This window comes from Danio rerio, chromosome 16 (assembly GCF_049306965.1).
Source record: "Danio rerio strain Tuebingen ecotype United States chromosome 16, GRCz12tu, whole genome shotgun sequence".
Taxonomy (NCBI): domain Eukaryota; kingdom Metazoa; phylum Chordata; class Actinopteri; order Cypriniformes; family Danionidae; genus Danio; species Danio rerio.
This window is the reverse complement of record NC_133191.1, coordinates 7,031,974-7,053,996: the sequence shown is the minus strand read 5'-3', so window position 1 is coordinate 7,053,996 and position 22,023 is coordinate 7,031,974. Positions and strand designations below refer to the sequence as shown.

At 37.1% G+C, this 22,023-nt stretch overlaps 1 protein-coding gene, 1 long non-coding RNA gene and 1 pseudogene across 3 annotated transcripts in view; 1 reads left to right on the top strand and 2 right to left on the bottom strand.

The window, feature by feature from the left end:
* LOC141378155 (zinc finger protein 236) overlaps window positions 1-9,533 on the bottom strand; it is a 41,453-nt gene extending 31,920 nt beyond the window's left edge. The window contains exons 1-7 of the mRNA XM_073925778.1: window positions 9,464-9,533; window positions 8,234-8,432; window positions 6,589-7,524; window positions 5,299-5,502; window positions 3,687-3,819; window positions 991-1,251; window positions 9-160 (exon numbers count right to left, since the gene is read on the bottom strand). Coding sequence (XP_073781879.1) covers window positions 9-160; window positions 991-1,251; window positions 3,687-3,819; window positions 5,299-5,502; window positions 6,589-6,622 — 784 coding nt within the window. The 5' untranslated portion in view covers window positions 6,623-7,524; window positions 8,234-8,432; window positions 9,464-9,533. The remainder of the gene's footprint in view (window positions 1-8; window positions 161-990; window positions 1,252-3,686; window positions 3,820-5,298; window positions 5,503-6,588; window positions 7,525-8,233; window positions 8,433-9,463) is intronic.
* A 4,020-nt stretch (window positions 9,534-13,553) lies between these two features.
* znf236 (zinc finger protein 236) lies at window positions 13,554-21,009 on the bottom strand (annotated as a pseudogene). The gene is given in 4 exon segments (NR_023328.1): window positions 13,554-13,659; window positions 14,339-14,503; window positions 16,448-16,575; window positions 20,929-21,009. The product of NR_023328.1 is annotated as a zinc finger protein 236 (transcript).
* On the top strand, window positions 17,877-21,029 carry LOC141378157 (uncharacterized). Its single transcript, XR_012391957.1, has 2 exons — window positions 17,877-18,284; window positions 19,007-21,029. It is a non-coding gene; the product is annotated as an uncharacterized lncRNA (long non-coding RNA).
* The last annotated feature ends 994 nt before the right edge of the window (window positions 21,030-22,023 follow it).

Genomic DNA, 22,023 nt, shown 5'->3' with positions numbered 1-22,023 from the left:
CCGGTCACCTGTTTCCTGCAGTGGATCTTCCCCCAGTGTCACTTGCTGCACGTCTGCCACTACCTCAAGTATGCTCTGGGTCTCAGCGCCATCCACAGCAGCGGTCGACTGCATGTCAGTGGAGCCCTGCTGCTGTTGCAGCTGTTGAGCCAGTTCATACCTGGAAATAAACACAAACACATCATTTTAAATCTCTCCCCATACAGACAACCTGTGAGGAAATAGATGTTGTTTACATAGCTGCAACTACAGTTGAAAGCGAAATTATTAGCCTTCCTGTGAATTCTTTATTATTATTTTTTTTTATATTTCCCAAATGATGTTTAACAGGGCAAGGAAATTTTCACAGTATGTCTGATAATATTTTTTTCTTCTGGAGAAAGTCTAACATCATTAGCTGTTGATCTTTGGTTGACTTTAAGTTGTGTCATGAACTAACTAGTATTTTATGTCATATTAATGTGACAATCTTGACGTTGGAGTCTGACCTCAGGTTCTGACGTAAACCCGATTTTCATATACAACCAAAATGTAAAGTTAGTCTGACGTCTGCGTGATCTCCAGTGCCTGCTGGGAAGGTTGTGCTATATAAAAAGTGTTCAATTTCAGATATTTTCACAAACATAACAAAACGAGCCAATAACAATCAAAACATTTGAGGAGCCGTCCATAATGAACTTATTTCAAGTGTTTGCTTGTTCATTAAAAGAATAGTTCCTCCCAAAATTGAAATATCCTCATCATTTACTCGCACTCAAGTGGTTATAAACCTTTATGAATTTCTTCTGGAGAGATATTTTGAAGGATTTCAGAAACCGGCAGCCATCGACAGCCATAGTAGGAACAAAAAAAATGGACGTCAATGGCTGCTGTTTTCCAGCATCTTTTTTTGTGCTCAATAATGAGTGAGTGATGAGTAAATGATGGCAGAATTCAAGTTTCCGGATGAATTATCTTTTTAATAGACATGATCCAGACATGACAAATCACCTGTGTGTTTTCATGTGCTTTCTGCAGTTGGGGGAGGACTTGAAGGTTTTCTGGCAGTAGGGACACATGTAGGGCCGCATGTCGCTGTGTGTAGTCGTGTGGCGCCGCAGACTCCCGCTGGTGGTGAAGGTGGTGTCACATATTAAACACTTGAAGGCTTTGAGGCCAGAGTGTGTGCGGATATGAGCCTTCAGCACACCAGACGAAGCAAAGCCCTTACTGCACTGCAGGCACTTATACGGCCGCTCACCTGTGTGTGACCTGCAAAACACAGACAGCAGACTTCAAAACTAAGCTCAACTTTACACTTTCATTACAGGGTGTCCGTGAGGTACTAAAAAAATCTAAAATATCTTAAATTTCAAAAACAAAATTTTAGGCCTTAACAAGTCTTAAATTCGCTGAAATATTGACGAGCTAGTCTTAAAGGTGCAGTATGTCCTGTAAGATTGACAACCAGTGGTTGAAACAGATATTGCACTCCTGGATTAAAACAAACCCAAGCACAGGTTGCCAGATTGAGGACCAACAGTAGGAGCGATCGAGTTTGACTGAAGCTCGATTTAAATCGTGTTCTATATTAAAGCAATGGCACACGATAGAAGGAATATTTTTCATATTAAAAGGAGTTTTTTTTTTTCCAACCAACACCTGAAATTTCTATTTTGCAATTGCCTTTTTGCGGTCGATGTATGATAAAGAGGAGCTGAGCCGAAAGGTAAAGCTCTCGATCTACCGGTCAATCTACGTTCCTACTCTCACCTATGATCCCGAGCTTTGACGGAATCTGCGCACGCAGAATTCTGCAGATTTTTAGCCCATCATTGATTCTGTTCATTTACGTGTGTAAATGTGTGTACATTTTTATTTATTCAGTTTTTAAAGTAATTTCAGCAATATTATTGACTGACATGAAAATGTTCACTTGATTTATTGATAATAGTGGTAGATATATTATATGAGAGATTTGCTTTGTTTACCAAATAAAGTATATCTAATTGGATTTGCATTGTAAACAATAAATAAAACTTAAAAAGGTATTACTTTTTATTTCATATATTAAGGTTTTAGTTAGGATACTCCCAAAATGATTCTGCGTAAATCCGCAGATTTTTACCAAAATTCTGCGCAGAAATAGCAAAAAATGTCCGCAGATTCCATCTGGGCCTAATCACGACCGAAAGGACAAGATTTTAGATACGAGTGGCTGAAATGAGTTTTCTTCACAGGGTGGCAGGGCGCAGTCTTATAGATAGGGTGAGGAGCTCTGCCACCTGAGAGGAGTTTTGAGTAGAGCCGTTGCTCCTCCACATCGGGAGAAGTCAGCTGAGGTGGCTCGGGCATCTGTTTCGGATGATTCCTGGACACCAACCTAGGGAGGTGTTCCAGGCATGACACACCAAGAGGAGGCCCCGGGGAAGACACAGGACATGCTGAAGGGACTATGTCTCTTAACTGGACTGGGAGCACCTCTGGATCCCCCCGGAGGAGCTGGAGGAAGTGTCTGGGGAGAGGGAAGTTTGGGATTCTCTCCTGAGACAGCTGCCCCCACGGCCCGGCCCCGGAAAAGCGGATGAAAATGAATGAATGAATGAAAAGATGTACTGTTCCTTCAGGAACAGGGTTGCACAAGAATAATGCATTAATTTTTTATGTCAACCAAAGTTGATGAGGACTGAAAATTAGTAAGTAAAAAAAAAAATTATAAATTCACCAGACATGAAAATAGATGAAAATAAGGCAAATACACAGAAAGAAAATTGGAAAATATGACAATATTTTTGCTCAAATTGACAAAAAACATGTTTGTCAATGCGATTATATGAATATACAGCAACAAGTTCAAAATGTAAACTCGCTAAAATAGAGTTTTCTCTTATGAATCATCATGTCTGGGTTTTGACTATGAAATGTAAATGTTTGAATGTTAGAAATTCAAAACTTCTCTGCTAGGAGGAAGTCCGCCCAACCTGGCAACATAAAAAATAAGGAAACGAATAACAGAATGGCAAAAAAGCGCAATCTAGCAACACTGGTTACTTAATACATCTATACCACAACACATTGCATCTTGACAAACCACCAGCAGGAGGCGCACACCTTTCCTCTCCTTATGCACCAGACACTTTCTTTATAAACACTACATGTTTCTGAGAAATGATGTGCAATTCTGAGTGTGTTCCATGCAGGTGAGTGGGTTTGACAAACCACCACTAGGAGACACACTCTTTACTCTTGGTGTATACTTGTATAGTATGTGAAGAGTTCAAATGCGAAAAAGCTCTAAGTGCCATCTGAAATTTCTATAGAAAAATGAACATACATATATAAGAAAAAATGTATGCATGTGTAAAACAAAACTGTTAAACTAAATTAGACATGCCATGGTGCTTTTTTATGCTAATTTCTAAGAGCCTTTGGATAAAAGTATCAGCTAAATGAATAAATGTACATAGGGTTTGCAAACAGCATTACAAAGTACTATAATAAATACATACTATATAAATACTACTATAATACTATACTATAAAAATAATACTTACATTAATACTATAATACATCGAAATCAGCATATTGGCTACTTGAACAGAACACTGGCTTAATAATTTCTATTTTTTATCCTTCACAGGACACCAAAAGCATTGATTGAAACAATCTAAGTATGTATAACTTTTTTAGCTGTGCATAACATGTACCTAACGTGTTGCTTAAGGTGGCTTGACTTCTTGTAAGCTTTGCTGCAGTATCCGCACTTATATGGACGCTCGTTTTCCACAATGTCCAGATACTGCTGCAGGGTGGCCCGTGAGCTCTGGTTCTGCAGGAGTCCTGCAGTAGTTAAAACAAAACAGACGAAGAAAATCAGTCAGTGTTTTGGGGTGCATGCTCATGTCCTCAAATTTAAGAGGGCAGACGCTAAAAACACCACAAGTGTCACATGCTTGCATATATGTGCAGTAAAAGGAAACTGTGACATTTGTTCACACAGTAGGTCTTCTGCAGTATTTCTGATGATTCAACAGATGATTCATCTGAAAAATCGACCTTCTGCCACTTTTCCAAATGATCAACTAAAAGTCAAGTTATTATTTGTTGCTCTTATAACTTGGATCGACGACAAGACATGTAAGTTAGTGTACAGCCTACGTTAAAACTGTAAAACAGAATAAAGTTTGTGGGCCCAATAGTTAATACATAAAGCAGCCTATTAACAAAGTGTGTTTAATTGAACTGGAACTTTTAATACGATTTTCTTTCTTGTAAATGATGAAAAATTGCATCAGTAATGTGTCTTCTTTGTCCACTTGTGATCAAATCAACAAAAATGCATCTAAATACCTGTGTTAACAGGACCAATGTCAAATACATTTTTTACTACATTGTAATCTAAACTGGGAATCGATAAGAATCTTAATCGACAAGTGGAATTGAAATCGATAAGCAGAATCGAAATCGATAAGCGGATTCGAAATCGATAAACGGAATTGAAATCGACAAGCGGAATCGAAATTGATAAGCGAAATCGAAATCGATAAGCGGAATCAAAATCAATAAACGGAATAGAAATCGATAAGCAGACTCGAAATCGAGAAGCGGAATCGAAATCAATAAACGGAATTGAAATCGACAAGCGGAATCGAAATCGATAAGCAGACTCGAAATCAATAGCCGTAATCGAAATCAACAAGTGAAATCAAAATCAATAAGCAAGTGGAATCGAAATTATTAAGCAGACTCGAAATCTATAAACGGAATCGAAATCGACAAGCTGAATCGAAATCGATAAGCAGACTCGAAATCGACAAGCGAAATCGAAATCAATAAACGGAATCGAAATCGACAACCAGACTCAAAATCGATAAGCGGAATTGAAATCGATAAATGAAATCGACAAGAAGAATCGAAATCGAAAAGTGGAATCGAAATCGATAAACGGAATCAAAAATCAACAAGTGGAATTGAAATCGATAAGCAGACTCAAAATCTATTAACGGAATCGAAATCGACAAGCGGAATCGAAATCAACAAGTGGAATCGAAATCGATAAGCAGACTCGAAATCGAGAAGCGGAATCGAAATCAATAAAAGGAATCGAAATCGATAAGCAGACTCGAAATCAATAACTGGAATCGAAATCAATCAATCAATCTAATTCAAAAAACAGAAATTCAGTCTGTGTTTTTCCATAATGGAAATTAAAGTGTAGTTTAAATGCTTAAAATAAACAGAATTTAATATAGTATTGATATATTCTCTTATAACTGTATTGTTTTATAAGGTGTATGTAGGTTGGATGATCTTCCATACCCATGTCGGTGATGAGTATCGGCTCTTGGAGAGGAATATCAGGCAATGGCAGATTGCTGCGGGATACTCTGGTTTTGTGAGGCTTTCGGGGGTACTTGTGTTTTTTATGGTGTGTACTCTTAAAGTGAGAGGCGACGTGTGTTTTCCTGTGGCCTGATGTACGAAAGTACTTCTCGCAGTGAGGGCAAGGGAATGGCCTTAAACCTGAGGAAAAGCAGATAAGCATGCTGAGTCATTTTTACCATGAACTTTGCAAAAGAGTCAAGAATGTCAAAATATACATTAGTGCCAAAATGCTTTTTAGATCTGTACTTTGATGATACATGTGAATTTGCATGCACAAACACACTATAAAATGACAATAAAATTTAAAAGCTTATATAAAGTTAATTAGTCAAATTATGTTAATTAGGTAGGTCACTGTGTGATGATGGTTTGCTCTGTAGACAAAAAAAAAAATTGCTTAAGAGGGCTAATAATATAGATCTTAAAGGGGTGGTCCACTACGATATCATATTTGAAACTTTAGTTGATGTGTAATGTAGCTGTTTGAACATAAACAACATCCCTGAATGCGAGACGCTCAAAGTTCAATGCAAAAAGAGGCATTGGCTTTTACACAGTTAGTTTAGCAAAGCCTACAATGAACAAAGTTTGAGGACTACAAAAAAAATACATCCAGGCTAGTGAAATCACAAATGCTTCAGGTTATGCGTATTCACCACGTGCACACACCCTGCGCATCGAAGGGGCTTGGCCCGAGGCGCTGTAATGTTATAGCAGAGAAAGCTAAAATGCCATCCAGATGCTGCTATTTCCATAGAGCATGTTCTGTTTCTGTATTTGGGCTTCCAAAAGACACGACATAAAGAGAAAAGTGCTTACAAATGAATTTTAATTATGTTACAGAGAATTATAACAAATATATAGCTCTAGTACTTGCCAAAATACTCCTCCAACCGACGAAGCTGTGTATTGTGAGCCACAACCTGTATTTTTATTTGTTAAAATTGATTTGATTTGATTGATCAACTACATGCACAGTTTCTAGGATTAACGGTATGTTGACGTAAACAAGGATGTAAACTATGGGAAATGCTGTTTGGCACCGCTAACAATTTAGCTACAAATTCATGTTTATCAGTCAAACCGCTGTAAACACACAGGCTGCGTCCGAAACTGCATACTTCCATACTATATAGTACATTAAAATCAGTATGCCAGCCGAATAGTATGTCCGAATTCATAGAATTTGAAAATCAGTAAGCGAGAAGTACCCGGATGACTTACTACTTCCGGCAAGATTCTGGAGTGCGCATCCCATGCATGCTGTGCTATCCTATGATGCCCTGCGAGAGAATTCATGAATGGGAGTGAAGCAGCGCAACTGAAGCAGAATAGGATATATGCCGAAGCATGCTAATAGGACTTTTAATTTGCTAGTAACCTGGGTTAAGCGCATCCGGTGAACTGTAAGCCAATGCAAAAATCTGTTTTCTTTTAAAATCAGTGATCTCCACTGGCTGAGAGATATCGGATATAAAGTGGGTCTCAGATTGTACAAGAAGCACTGTATTTAATTATATTTTTCCCTGCCATGTTTTTATAATAGGAGCATTTATTTTACCCCAGTATATTCAATGGAGCTTCTGTGCTAGCCTGCCGATTCTGACGGGCGTGTGCGAGTAAAAGGCCTTTTGTCTCGTTTTACACTTGAGCAACTAAATTAATGCCAAAGTTTAATTAATGAATGTATTTTAATTACATTACAACATAGAGCTGTAAAAGAATTTGTATAAAATGAAAAAAAAAAAAATCACAATAACAGGTCACTGGAAATTTATCAGTATGGGAACAACACTATCTCGGCATATACCCTATTGGACACTTCTGCTCTAGGAACACTGGATGTTTATTAAGTATGTACATAGATATTACATGTGTAGTTCTCACCAGTGTGCAGACGCTGATGGACCTTCATGCTCCCAGATGTAGAAAAACACTTCTTGCAGTGCTGACACTCGAAGGCTTTAATGCCTGTGTGGATCTTCATGTGAGCGGTCAGAGTGCTCTTGACCGCAAAGGCACGGAAACACTGCTTGCACTTGTATGGTTTCTCATGAGTGTGAATGCGGATGTGACGCACCAGATCACTAGGCTTTTTGAACTCTTTGGAGCAGTACGGACAACCGTGCCACCTGACACCATTCTCCTGCCTGATGTTGCCTGGAAACAACAACACATTTTTGAATCTGCTATACAGTGGTTAATACATACAGAGCTGGGGCTGGTTGCACAAGCAGTGCGCAAGTTAAAACGTAGCCTAGTTGTGACTTAAAGAGACACTAACTTACACACTACTAAATAGTTTTCAGTTAGATTCTCAGATTATGTCTGTCTGAGGTATTGGGCGGGGCTAGCATACTTAACCACGCCCCCTGTCAGTTTTGACAACAAACAGAAATGGCAAGGATGAGGTGTCTGTTAGGTTATAATAACTCTCCTGAAACCCCCTTCCCCTTCTTTCTGGATGAAATGCCTATTTTAATCCAATCAGATCACAGCAGAGAAAGCAAGCCACACCCACTGATTTCTCATTTAATATTCCGTTTCTCTAGGAACTGCATCCTAATAAGAAAAAAATGATGGTAGCTTCCAGTTCATGCAGATTTCAAAGCCAGCAGTGTCACGCTTTCTTTGCATAGATGTTTGTTTGAATGCATTTTCTATTGATAATGGTGGACTGCAATGTCTAGCACATTGAAAAAGTCCTTAGTGGTACCTCAAAGGTACATATAAGTACCCAAATGCACCTTTGAGGTACCAATATGGACTCTTCAGGTACAAATATGTACCTTTTGAAAAGGTACTGCCCCAGCGACAGCTCATGTACCTTTATTTCTGAGAGTGTAGGATACTTAGCATTCCAACGTACCTAGCATCTGTGGAGGCTTTTTGATTATGTTTCTTTTCTCCTTTTTTACTATTGTGTCAGTCATGAGTATTTTTGAAGGGACTGGTCCATCTGTTGAACTGGCCATCGGGGAAACTGTGTCCGACTGAAGCTTTTCGGAGCTGCTCTGAGTTTCAGGCTGAACAGGTATCTCAGTCAGTCCGCTGTTCTCCAAAGCTTGCTGTGAAAACACCACATTAGCATTTTCATCAGAGCCAATGTAATCCGTCATGAACCGTGAATCTTACAAACAGTTGAAGTAAGAGTTATTAGCCCTCCTGTGAATTTTTTTTTCAAATATTTCCCAAATGCTGTTTAACAGAGCGAGGGATTTTTCACAGTATGTCTGATAGTATTTTGTCTTCTGGAGGAAGTCTTATTTGTTTTATTCCGGCTAGAATAAAAGCATTTTTATTTTTTTTTAAAACCATTTAAAGGTCAATAATATTAATATCTTAAGCAATATTTTTTTCAGATTACCTATTTCTTGTTTATGTAAAATACCTTGAATTGCCTCTGTGTATGAAAGGTGCTATAAAAATAAACTTGCCTTGCCTTACAGAACAAACCATCGCACAACCATTGTCTACAGAACAAATCAAACCATACAATAATAATACATTTTATTTATAATGCGCTTCTCTAAGACAACAACAAAGTAATCAAACATGTAATAAAATACAAGTATACATTAAAAAAGTTCTAAATTATAAACACAGAATAATATAATAATAATAATATTATTATATAATATTATATAATTATATAATATTATAGTTTATATAAATTATAAACTAAATTATAAATCTACAAATGCAGTCTTAAAAAGATGAGTTTTTAGCATCTTCTTAAAACTAGCTAGTGTGGAAGCATTTCTTACAGAATAAGGGAGAGCATTCCATAACCTAGATCAGGGGTGGCCAATCCTGTTCCAGGAGAGCTACCTTCCTGCAGATCTCAGTTGCAACCCATAATCAACACACCTGGCTGTAATTATCACGTGGTGTTCAGGTCCTAATTAATTGGTTTAGGTGTGTTTGATATGGGTAGCAACTGAAATGCAAACTGAAACACATGGATTTATCCTACCATGAAATCAGATTAGTGTATTTAATGCCAACAAATTGGATCAGAGAACCATCTTGCACATGCTTCATCTTATCTTATATTCCTATTACATTTTTTTCCTTAAGTAAAAGGGTTATCGGGTACCTGTAGGATGTCCTGGTTGATGGCTGCACCTATGGTTTGCCCAGGTGGAGGTGCCTGAGCACCATCAGCCGTCACGTGGTCAGAAAGCTCCAGCAGCTGTTGGATCACATCTGTCACACCCTCTGGGCCTTCTGACCCTACTGCACCCTGATCAACCTGCGCATGTACTTTCTGAAAACACAGCAATCCTTTATGGATGGGTCAGGAGAACTATTAACAAATGGCTTTTCACTCTACAAAATGTCTTTGTATTCCTCTTAGTTAACGCTAGATTTGTATACATATATGTTAATTTTTAAGTTTATTTTTAAGTGTCACTCCTGGTCCTCCATATGCAAAAACATTAACAAATACAAAGTAATAATAGATTATAAAAATATCATTTTTATTCTAACATATTAAAACCAGGGTGGCAGATAATACCCCTTAAAAAAAAAAGATATCAGCATTAAGAAGAGTTATCTCAAACAGGAACAGACTGTAATCACCTGTGTGGCTGGCTCTTCCACTTCCATTACCGATATGTGCATTTTGCTGATGTGAGCATTAAGGCTTCCAAGCTTTTTATACACACAGCTACAGTCCATACATGGGAAGAGAGGAACACCAGCCGCCTGAAAAACATAAAGCCTGTTTGGTCACACGTTACAATAAGGTTTCATTAGGTAATGTATTTACTATGAACTAATAATGGGCAATACTTGTAAAGCATTAATTAATCATAGTTCAACATTTACTAATGCATGATTAAAATTCATTACGGTATCACATGACTGGAATAATCCATTCTGATTGGACAATCGCAGCATTCTGTTTGTTACATAGCATTCTGTTTGTATGTTATCCCGAGTCATTTCACGGCTGTCGGGAATGCTCAATTCCCATTGGTCAGTTGCAACATTCTATTGTATGTTATGCCGATTTTTTACAGGGCTGTCTGGAATACTCGATTCTGATTGGTCAGTAGCAACATTTCAAGAATGTTATCCAACGTTATTACACAGCTCCCTGGAATCCTCAATTCTGATTGGTCAGCCGCAGCATTCCAAGGTTTGTTATCCTGAGTTATTACATGGCTGTCTGGAATACTCGATTCTGATTGGTCAGTTGCAACATTCCAAGGTTTGTTATACTGAGTTATGACATGGCTGTCCGGAATACTCGTTTCTGATTGGTCAGTTGCAACATTCTATGGTATATTATCCTGAGCTATTACAGGGCTGTCTGGAATACTCAATTCTAATTGGTCAGTAGCCACATTCCAAGAATGTTATCCAACGTTATTACACAGCTCTCTGGAATAATTGATTCTGATTGGTCAGTCGCAACATTCCAAGGTATGTTATCCCGAGTGTTTACACGGCTGTCTGGAAAATTTAATTCTGACTGGTCAGTCGCAACACTCACTGAAAAAAATATTCAAAGATAATTCCTTGGACTTACTAAATTTAATTTGTTTGTTTAAATTCAACACATTTAAATTGTTTGCAAAAATTTTGCAGACATTTTTTTCAGTGTTCCAAGGAATGTTATTCTGAGTTATTACAAGGCTGTCGGGAATCCTTGCTTCTGATTGGTCAGTTGCAACATTCCAAAGTATGTTATCTCAATTTATTACACGGCTTTCTGGAATTCTTAATTCTGATTGGACATTAGTCGCAATGTTCCAATGTATGTTATTACACGGCTGTCTGGAATCCTTGCTTCTGATTAGTCAGTCGCAATATTCCAAGGTATGTTATCCTGAGTTATTACACGGCTGTCTGGAATACTCGATTCTGATTGGTCAGTCGCAACATTCCAAAATATGTTATCTCAAGTTATTAGAAGGCTGTCGGGAATACTTGCTTCTGATTGGTCAGTTGCAACATTCCAAAATATGTTATCCCGAGTTATTACACAGCTGTCTGGAATACTCGATTCTGATTAGTCAGTCACAATATTCCAAGGTATGTTAGATGACAGCTACTTAATAACGCAGGCTCATCTGTGACCTTAAGTGAGTACATTCAAATCCATGTACTTACATCCATTTTCATATGTATCTGCTTGTCTGTCACGCCATGGTTTTGGCTGTTTTTAACTGTTTTAAATATATGCTCTATCCATCTGGTTTCGTGTCTGTTAGCTTTGGGTTTTTTGACTGTTTGTAACTGAATAACTTGCAGGTTAGTGTATACTCCATCAGCTGTTTTCATTTCTGTCACATTTGCATTTAATTAAAGACTGAATAAACTATTATATCTCAGAACAATGTTTTGTGTCTAACTTTTATGTTTTGTGACAAGTAGCCAGTGCAATAAGCAGAATAAAGTACTTCCAAGACAGTTGCAAAATAAATGTAAAAAATAATGCGCTTTAGTCAATTTTGCATCAGGCTGCCGATAAGCCTGTCCGGCTTTATTCAGCATTAACAATCTCATGCGTGTACTTTAACCATAATTTAACAAAGATGAATAAATACTGCTATAAATGTACTGTTCAATGTTTGTTCAGGTTAGTAAATGCAGTAACTAATACAACCTTACAGTAAAGAGCTACCTGAGAGTGAACTCTCTGAACATGTGAATGCAGGTTTCCTTTTTGGGAGAAAGATGCAGGACAATGCTGACACATGTGAGGTTTCTCCCCTGTGTGTCGCACCATGTGAGTCTGCAGCACTACTTTCTGGTTGAAGGACTTTCCACAGTGAGAGCACTTATACGGCCTTTCACCTGAAACAGAGAAATAAATACATGATCAAACAGGCAACCGAGCAAATTCATGAAAATCTAAATAGTGCCTCTTTTTAGGTATAAAAATGACCTATTAGTGTTTACCTGTGTGAATGCGTATATGTCGAACCAGCTGACTGGGTTTCTTGAACGTCTTCCCACAGTGGTGGCAAATGTTCTTAAATCCCCTTCGATCGATGTTCTTGTAGTTTCTTGAACTTGTTATAATGGGCCTTAAAATGAATTCAAGATTGGATTATAAGCGACACAGCTGAACTTATAATAAGCACATATCAAGCAAATAAAAGTACATACAATACATCAATTCGCTTAAAAAGAGAACTAATGAAATCTGAATAATCTCATAGTAAAAAAAACATAAGCAACAATGGGAGATATTGATAAGTTGGATGACTCTCAAAAAAACAGTCAAGAATGTCCCACTGTGTTTTCGAACACACAGCATCTCCATGAATTAACGACAAGATGGTTTGCCGGTCACAAAAATTAATGAGAGGTATTATATTAAAAATAAATTGTTAACATTGTGGACATTTTACTGCAATTTGAATATATTCAGAAATTATATGAAGTCAGAGATGTTTCTTTGCAGTTTCCTTCAAATAGGTCCATTGTATTTCTTTGTTTTGTTTGTGTAATCAGGCAAAAAAAAATTGGTTTTATTTTATTCTGATGATCCCTTTCGCAAATTTTGTAGACTATGGGCCCTATCGAACACTAATGCACAACAAGGCACAAGACATGTTAGGCACAATTTGTTGCTATTTTCAGACCAGTGCAATGGTAATTTTCACGTTTTGCACCATGTTGGGGACTCATGGGTGTGCTGGTCTAAAAAGGAGGGGTGTTAAGGCGCATTGTTGTGTGCTATGGGCATTTGCTATTTAAACAGAATGCTGCAAAGCATCAAAGCGACTCTTGCGCCAAGCTGAAACTATCAAACAACAATTGCATCGTGCCTTGCGCCGCATTGCGCTAGGTGTATGATAGGGCCCATAATCTTTAGATGTTAGTTTCAGTCTGTTAGTTTTAAGGACATCTATTAGCTAGTGGGATGCAAAACAGTGACAAAATCCACCTTTAAAAAATGATATAAAATTATTATAAACATTCGAGCTTTGCAGTTTGAAATTTAGATTCCGAAACAATTAACCATGCACAAATCACCCCAGATCGTTTGTCCTTTATCATTACATAAATCATCTGTTAGTGATTTCTTTCTTCTCTAAAACCACCCTTTGTCTATGAAGACATTAATTCAGCAGTCATCATGCAACCACACCTGATCTTGGTGTGACTTTTCAAATGTTCTCTAAGCTGGTTTTGTGTCACAAACTCTTTGCTGCAGGTCTTGCAGGTGTACGACTTGGCTCCACTGAGTTCCTGCCGGTGTTCTTCCAGATGCACAGAAAGCTGACTCTGCAGGATAAACTCATCTCCACACTCAGAGCACAGGAAATTCTGACAAAACAAAGCATACTGTTAAACAATGCAAAAAGAGACAGCAGGGCAACTATATTTACATTCTGAATTAAGTTAATTAGTAGGATTATGATATCCTTGACTCTTTACAGTACCTTAAAGGGACCTACTATGCAAAAATCACTATTATACAGAGTTTAATCACCGTTGTGTGGCAACAAAACAAGCTTCTAATGGTAAAAAATATATTAATTAAAATTTTTATAGCCACACTTCACAAAAACAGTCTACAGGAACACTTTGATTGACATTTTCTTCTTCGTACGTGTCATCAGACGGGGAAAGCCCTGCCCATTAGTTACGATCTCTACCTCATTAGCATAGGACATTAGCCTTGCTTTTGAATCTGCCACTCTGCTGACACAAATGCATTTGTAGCTCCGCCCTCTTTTGAAAAGGGCACAATCTCATTTGAATTTAAAGTGACAGTGACCAAAATGGCACAACTAGGATCAAAGACTAAAAGGGTCAGTTTTAGAGTTATAAAACACTATTTAAGTATTTTGAGCTCAAACTTCACATACACACTCATCAGACTTATTTTACATCTTGTGAAAAGGGGCATAATAGGTCGCCTTTAAAAATAAATCAACCAATCAAGTTTCAGTTTTTCAAAGTGAATATATTTCCAGTAGAATTCAGTAGGAAGATGTCTGACCTCTTCTTTCTCGTGTATCATCACATGAGCCTTCAGACTAGCCACTCTTGAGAACTTCTTTTGGCATACCGGGCATTTGAGTTCACTGGTGGTGTGGGTGGATTTATGAAGGTCAAGGTTATACTCGACGTTAAAGGACGCCGGACACTGGTCACACCGATATGGCTACAATCCAGGAAGAAGTAAAGAATATTGTCAGTACATGAGAGGTTAATTTATCATTACTAATATGTAACAACAAGACCAATTAGCGCTGCACAATATATCGTTTCAGCATCGATATCGCAAAGTGGGAATCTGCAATAGTCTCATCCCAAGATATGCATTGTTGAGTCTGAATTATAGTCGACCAGAAGCGACAGAATTGTATTTAATCACTGTATTCATTTGGAATTTATATGATTTATATTAAAAAATATCTATCTGTCTATCTGTATATCTATCTGTATATCTATCTGTATATCTATCTGTATATCTATCTATCTATCTATCTATCTATCTATCTATCTATCTATCTATCTGTATATCTATCTATCTGTATATCTGTCTATCTGTATATCTATCTATCTATCTATCTATCTATCTATCTATCTATCTATCTATCTATCTATCTATCTATCTATCTGTATATCTATCTATCTGTATATCTGTCTATCTGTATATCTATCTATCTATCTATCTATCTATCTATCTATCTATCTATCTATCTATCTATCTATCTATCTATCTATCTATCTATCTATCTATCTATCTATCTATCTATCTGTCTGTCTGTCTGTCTGTCTATCTATCTATCTATCTGTATATCTGTATATCTGTATATCTATCTGTATATCTATCTGTATATCTATCTGTATATCTATCTGTATATCTATCTATCTATCTATCTATCTATCTATCTATCTATCTATCTATCTATCTATCTATCTATCTATCTATCTATCTATCTATCTGTATATCTATCTGTATATCTATCTATCTATCTATCTATCTATCTATCTATCTATCTATCTATCTATCTATCTATCTATCTATCTATCTATCTATCTATCTATCTATCTATCTATCTATCTATCTGTATATCTATCTGTATATCTATCTGTATATCTATCTATCTATCTATCTATCTATCTATCTATCTATCTATCTATCTATCTATCTATCTATCTATCTATCTATCTATCTATCTATCTATCTATCTATCTATCTATCTATCTATCTATCTATCTATCTGTATATCTATCTATCTGTATATCTATCTATCTGTATATCTATCTATCTGTATATCTATCTATCTGTATATCTATCTATCTATCTGTATATCTATCTATCTGTATATCTGTCTATCTGTATATCTGTCTATCTGTATATCTGTCTATCTGTATATCTATCTATCTATCTATCTATCTATCTATCTATCTATCTATCTATCTATCTATCTATCTATCTATCTATCTATCTATCTATCTATCTATCTATCTATCTATCTCTGTCTATCTGTCTATCTATCTATCTATCTATCTATCTATCTATCTATCTATCTATCTATCTATCTATCTATCTATCTGTATATCTGTCTATCTATCTGTCTATCTGTCTATCTGTCTATCTATCTATCTATCTATCTATCTATCTATCTAAAACTAAACAATATTTTTACTTGGTCTAAGAATTTTTGATATTGGACTAGAAACAAGACAAAAAGTAAGTTTTTATTTTTATTTTTTTGCATTGTGATTATTTAATTTCTGTTCCTGAATACCATTAGACTCCCCAGTAAATCGTCGTATATTGCTATTCAAACTATCCTCTAAAACTGTATTCATATCTCAATATTTATCGCAATCCCAGATTTTATGTATATGTATCATTTACAATATGTTAACATGGACTGATGCAATGCATTTGCAATATTTTTAAAATGATCCAAGTGTGATTGTCATGTTTATATATGCCTACACAAACCAAACATAAAAGAAAATGCTTAAGATTGTGAAAAAATTAACCCGTTGCCCTTTATCAATATGTAAATCCAGTGTTAATGACAGTATTGCCACCATGACCCAGAGCAGACCTCAAGTGAGGAGATGATAACGTATAATCCCTTGCCTTATCATTGACTTCATGGTCTCGCAGGTGTCTCTGAAGTTGACTCTCACTAGGGAAATTCTGGGAGCAAACATTACATTTGTTTTCGGCATGCTTCTGGCTCTCTGAACTTGCTCCTTGACCTCCATCTGCAAAGCAAAAAACCCCAAAAAACATTTATTAATGGCTAAATTGGCCGTACAGTATGGGTATGTGTGTGGATGTGAGAGTGTACAGGTGTTTCTCAAGACTGGGTTGCGACTGGAAGGGCATCCGCTGTGTAAAACATAGGTAAGACTTCATTTTGATGGTCCCCCTTTAGATAGTCTGTTGACCATAAGTTACTTTTCAAGTTCTTATCTGTTTACTCTCATCTGGGTAGTATCTGTAGATTGTCTTTTAACTGTTCTTAGGCGATCATTACAATGTCTACAACATGTAAACATTTATTAAACTTTCGGTAAGTTAAATGCTACCAATATAGGTTCTAGATGGTCAACAATGTTTCAGTAGATATGTAACAAATCTTCAACAGATGTTCATCAAAGTACAATCTACAGATACTACCCAGATGAGAGTAAACAGATAAGAACTTGAAAAGTAACTTATGGTCAACAGACTATCTAAAGGGGGAGCATCTAAATAAAGTGTTGCCAAAACATATGCCGGAATAGTTGGCGGTTCATTCTGCTGTGGCGACCCCTGATAAATAAGGGACTAAGCCGAAGGTAAACGAATAAGTGATAGATACCAGGGTTCTAATCTCAGCTGCTCCATAATACCATGGTAACAAAGAGTAATTAAAGCTAAGCTGCCTTCACGCAACCTAAAATCCAAGAGTACTAGGTGTCACAGATGAAGAAGGGGGGTGGGGAGTGGTCGGGTGGGGGTGGATAATGGCGACTGTTTCTTATAGGTGGCCCTGAGCATAACCTAGTACAGGGGTTCCCAAACTTTTCAGCCCGCGACCCCCAAAATAACAATGCCCGTGACTCGCGACCCCCAATATCCTCTGAGGTGGTTATAAATACAGAAACCTTGCATGCAATGACGCAGACACACCAATTAAATTTGTGTCAGTGCTTAAAATGTGCTAGAAAGTATAACCTGATGTTATAAAATCAAAATGCATCTGACGCTATTGCTGCCTTTAATATAATGTAATTACCCCAGGGGTCGCAATCCAATAGAACTAGTAAATATAAGCTACTATAGTAACTATATAGTATATAGTAACTATAAACAACAATTTTTATTTTCAGTATAGTTATGGATAAAATATGTTAATTCTTATGGTTTCATAAAAATAGATTTTTGGAAATCACCAGGCGACCCCCCCCCCCCCCCCCCCCCTTCATTGCCCCGCGATTCTAATTGTAGAATTACAAACTACAATTGAATTAGAATTTTTTTCTTTCTCTTAAATTTTGCCCTTTTTTTATTTTTATTTAATATTTTTCCTTAACACATAAATTTGGGCTATTAATTTTTGGACCGTTATCATAATATATTTTGTTAGATAAGCTCCAGATTTGGCTTCAGTACTGACTAATGTTTATGCACAAAGACAATATTGTAAAGCATCCTTTTATATGAAACTTAACAAAAATTGAACCGCTTTCACATTATTCTGTTTATTATTATTATTACTAACTTTTAATAATGTTCATCGGAAGCTACACAAGATACTCACATTCCACATGATAATAGTACAATTTAGGCTGAATGTCCCGTTCACAGATTTAGCAAGTTTAAATCTTAAATATCATTAAACATTTTAAAACTTCATATGACATTTGACCCAGCTGACATAATCTGTAACTCGATTCAAGCTTCGTAGTGCTACTTTACAGCAATAGTTCACCCAAAAATGAAAATTCTGTCAGCATTTACTCAACCCTTACTTGTTTAAAACTTTTTGGAGTGTCTTTGTTCTGTTAAACATAAAGGAAGTTATTGTGAAAACTGCTAGAAACCTGTAACCATTGACTTCAAAAGTATTTGTTATTTCTACTATGGAAGTCAATGGTTACAGGTTTTCAGCGTTCTTCAAAATATCTCCTTTAGTGCTCAACAGAAGAAAGAAACTCATGAGGTTTGGAACCACTTGAGGCTCAGTAAATAAGTAAAATTTCAGTTTTGGGTGAACTATCCCTTTCAATCCAAGATATCAAAATCATGCTATTTATTCATTTATTCATTTTCTTGTCAGCTTAGTCTTTTTATTAATCCGGGGTCGCCACAGCGGTATGAACCGCCAACTTTTCCAGCAAGTTTTTTTTTTTTACGCAGCGGATGCCCTTCCAGCCGCAACCCATCTCTGGGAAACATACACACACACACACACTATGGATGTGGATGTTTCCCCGAGAGACGGGTTGCGGCTGGAAGGGCATCCGCTGCGTAAAAATGTGCTGGATAAGTTGGCGGTTCATAAGTTCGCAGTGGCGACCCCAGATTAATAAAGGGACTAAGCCGACAAGAAAATGAATGAATGAATGAATGAATGAATGAACAGAAGTCAATGGTTACAGGTTTTCAGCTTTCTTCAAAATGTATGTTACGAAGAAAATTCATAAGGGTTCAGAACAATTAGAGACTCAGTAAATAAAAAATAAACATAAAATAAAAAATAACAGGTGTCCAGTCAATAACAAAGTAGTTCACCACTAGAGTCTTGCCACAAGAAGAAAAAGGAGGAAACAACTATGATAAACTTGGCTCGTTTGTTTGTTTTGGACATTAAGCTGGATTCCACAGGTTTGGGATTTTACTCTTTTTAGAGGTGTTTTAAACCAGTTAAACAAGGATAAACGGACATTTAAAACACAACGCGTAAAATAATATAACGTTAACCGCCGTGTCAGTGTAGTCTCCATAATACGACTGCTTGTATAACTGTCCGACAAGATCTACCCCTCATCATAAATGTCGGGAAGCATTCGCTGACATTAGCAACCATGCAGACTCTACATTATTCTGTTTATTATTATTTACTATACTTTTAGTCATTTCCATTAGAAGCTACACAAGATACTCACACTCCACATAACAGTACAATTTACCCTGATTGTCCCGTTCAAAAATTTAGCAAGTTAGCAAAGATTTAGCAAGTTCAACTCTGCATTCTTAAACATCAGTAAACATTTTAACACTTTAGTACATGTCCCAGTCTCCATATAATTTGTAACTCAATTCAAGTTTTGTAGTGTTACTCTAAAAGGATAACCCTACTGAAAAAAAGTCAGGCTGGTTTTAGAGGGGTTTTTGCCACTTCCAGGCTGGTTTCCAGCCATTTCCAGCCTGGTCTTAGTTGGTCAGGTTGGGAGATGACCAGCTAAAACCAGCTTGACCAGCCTAGGAGCCCAGCCAAAACCAGCTATGTCCAGCTTAAACCAGCTAAAGACCAGGCTGGAAGTGACCAAAACCCCTCTAAAACCAGCCTTAAAACCAGCTTAGGCTGGTTTAAGCTGTTTTTTTCAGTAGTTCACCAAAAAATGAAAATTATGTCAGAATTTACTCAACCCTTGCTTGTTTTAAATGTTTTGGAGTTTGTTTTCTTCTGTTACACACAAAATAAGTTACTGTGAAAACTGCAGGAAACCTGTAACCATTGACTTCAAAAGTATTTCCTATAATGGAAGTAAATGGTTACAGTTTTCAGCTTTCTTCAAAATATCTTCTTTAAAGAGAACTCTTCAGGGTTCAGACCATTCGGGGCTCGGTAAACAAGTACATTTTCAGTTATGGGCAAACTCCCTTTAAATAAAAAACTATAATCATACTACCATTCAATTCAACATTAAATGACTGCTGTTACAGGTTGAACACAACAAACAGGTGTCCAGTCAATAACAAAGTAGTACACCACTAGAGTCCTGCCACAAGAAGAAAAAGGAGGAAAACAACTATGATAAACTTGGCTTGTTTGTTTTGAGCTGGATTCCACTGGTCTGGGTTTTTACTCTTTTTAGAGATGTTTTGATTCAGTTAAACAAAAGTAAACAAATATTTAAAGCACAATGTGTAAAATAGTATAACGTTAATCGCCGTGTCAATGTATAGTCTCCATACGATTTAAACTCAGCTAACTGTCCGACAAGTTCTACCCCTCATTACAAGTGTAGGGAAGCATTAGCTAACATTAGCAACCACGGAGACCCGCTCAAAAATGCGTTTAAATTAATAATCGCATCCCTTCATACGGAGCAGCTGAGTAAACTCTTTAAGTCTGACACACAACACTCTAGCGATGCGTTCATTCTCCAGCACACGACCGTGTTATTAATATCATTCCGCCGCAATCACTCCTGCAGCGGCACGAAAACACAAAGCTACACACACGCACGCACACACACCCGCAATACTATATCCGGGGACTATATACACAAGCTTCAAATGATTTTCTCTAAACTTCTCCTGCGTTTTCGTCATGCACTGCGCACATAAGCTGATAGTTTGTGGTGTGAGGTTTTTATTCGTGAGGCTGTAGTGGACTTTACCGATTTCGTTGTCATCTTTAATCCTTTGTTTTCGTGGTCGGCCCCGCGGCATAGTTCCAGTTTATAGAGCGGGTGTAGTGTGAGCGATTTGGATTTCAAAATGGCGTCTAGTTCAGTGAGCCGAGACGGTGCAGGCAGCAGCAGCGCCATATCACACTGGATGATGAGGATGATGCGACATCTACCGGACAATTATGGATATCTCAGTACCTCAAATTAAGTGCAGTTTGTGTTTGTTACTAATAGGCAATCAATGAATAAACTGTTGGTTCTCCTGTAACGGAAAAATGGAATTGTATAAACACCAAATCAACTAAAGGAAAGGACTAATTTAACGACATAAGAATTTATGAATTAAAACTGGTGTCCACACTCAAACAATGAACTTTGCTACTTTTTCAAACTACTTATTTTAAATGAGTTGAAACAACACAATTCTTAAGTTGTTTTGGAACAACCTGGTTGTTTTATGTTCAATCCACTTAGTTAACTTGATCGATTTGTGTTGGAACAGCATGATGGAGCTGTGTGGAACCCAGAATTATTTTTACAGTGTTAGCCTACTTTCTAAAAAAAAATCTGATTTAGGTAAACATTCTCAAGCCATTAGATTAAATAAATAAATAAACTAATCGCACTACTGAAAAAAAATGCTTAAACCAGCTTATGCTGGTTGGCTGGTTTAAGGTCAACCAGGCTGGTTTTTAGAGGGGTTTTGGCCACTTTCAGGCTGCTTTCCGGCTAGTCAGGAGATGGGAGATGACCAGCTAAAACCAGCCTGACCAGCCTAGCCAGGCTAGGAGTCCAGCCAAATGGTCCAGCTTAAACCAGGCTGGTTTTATATAGCTGTTCATTTTCCTGTCTAACCAGCTAAAACCAGGCTGGAAATTGCTGGAAACCAGCCTGGAAGTGGCCAAAACCCCTCTAAAACTAGGCTGGTCAACAAGCTAAAATCAACCAACCAGCATAGGCTGGTTTAAGCAGTTTTTTTCAGTAGGGCCGGCAGTTGGGTATGTTCATTTTACTTAAATATAGACTTATTTCGATAGTTGCTGCAACTGTATCCTGTGTGGCTGTTACAGAACCCCAAAGCTC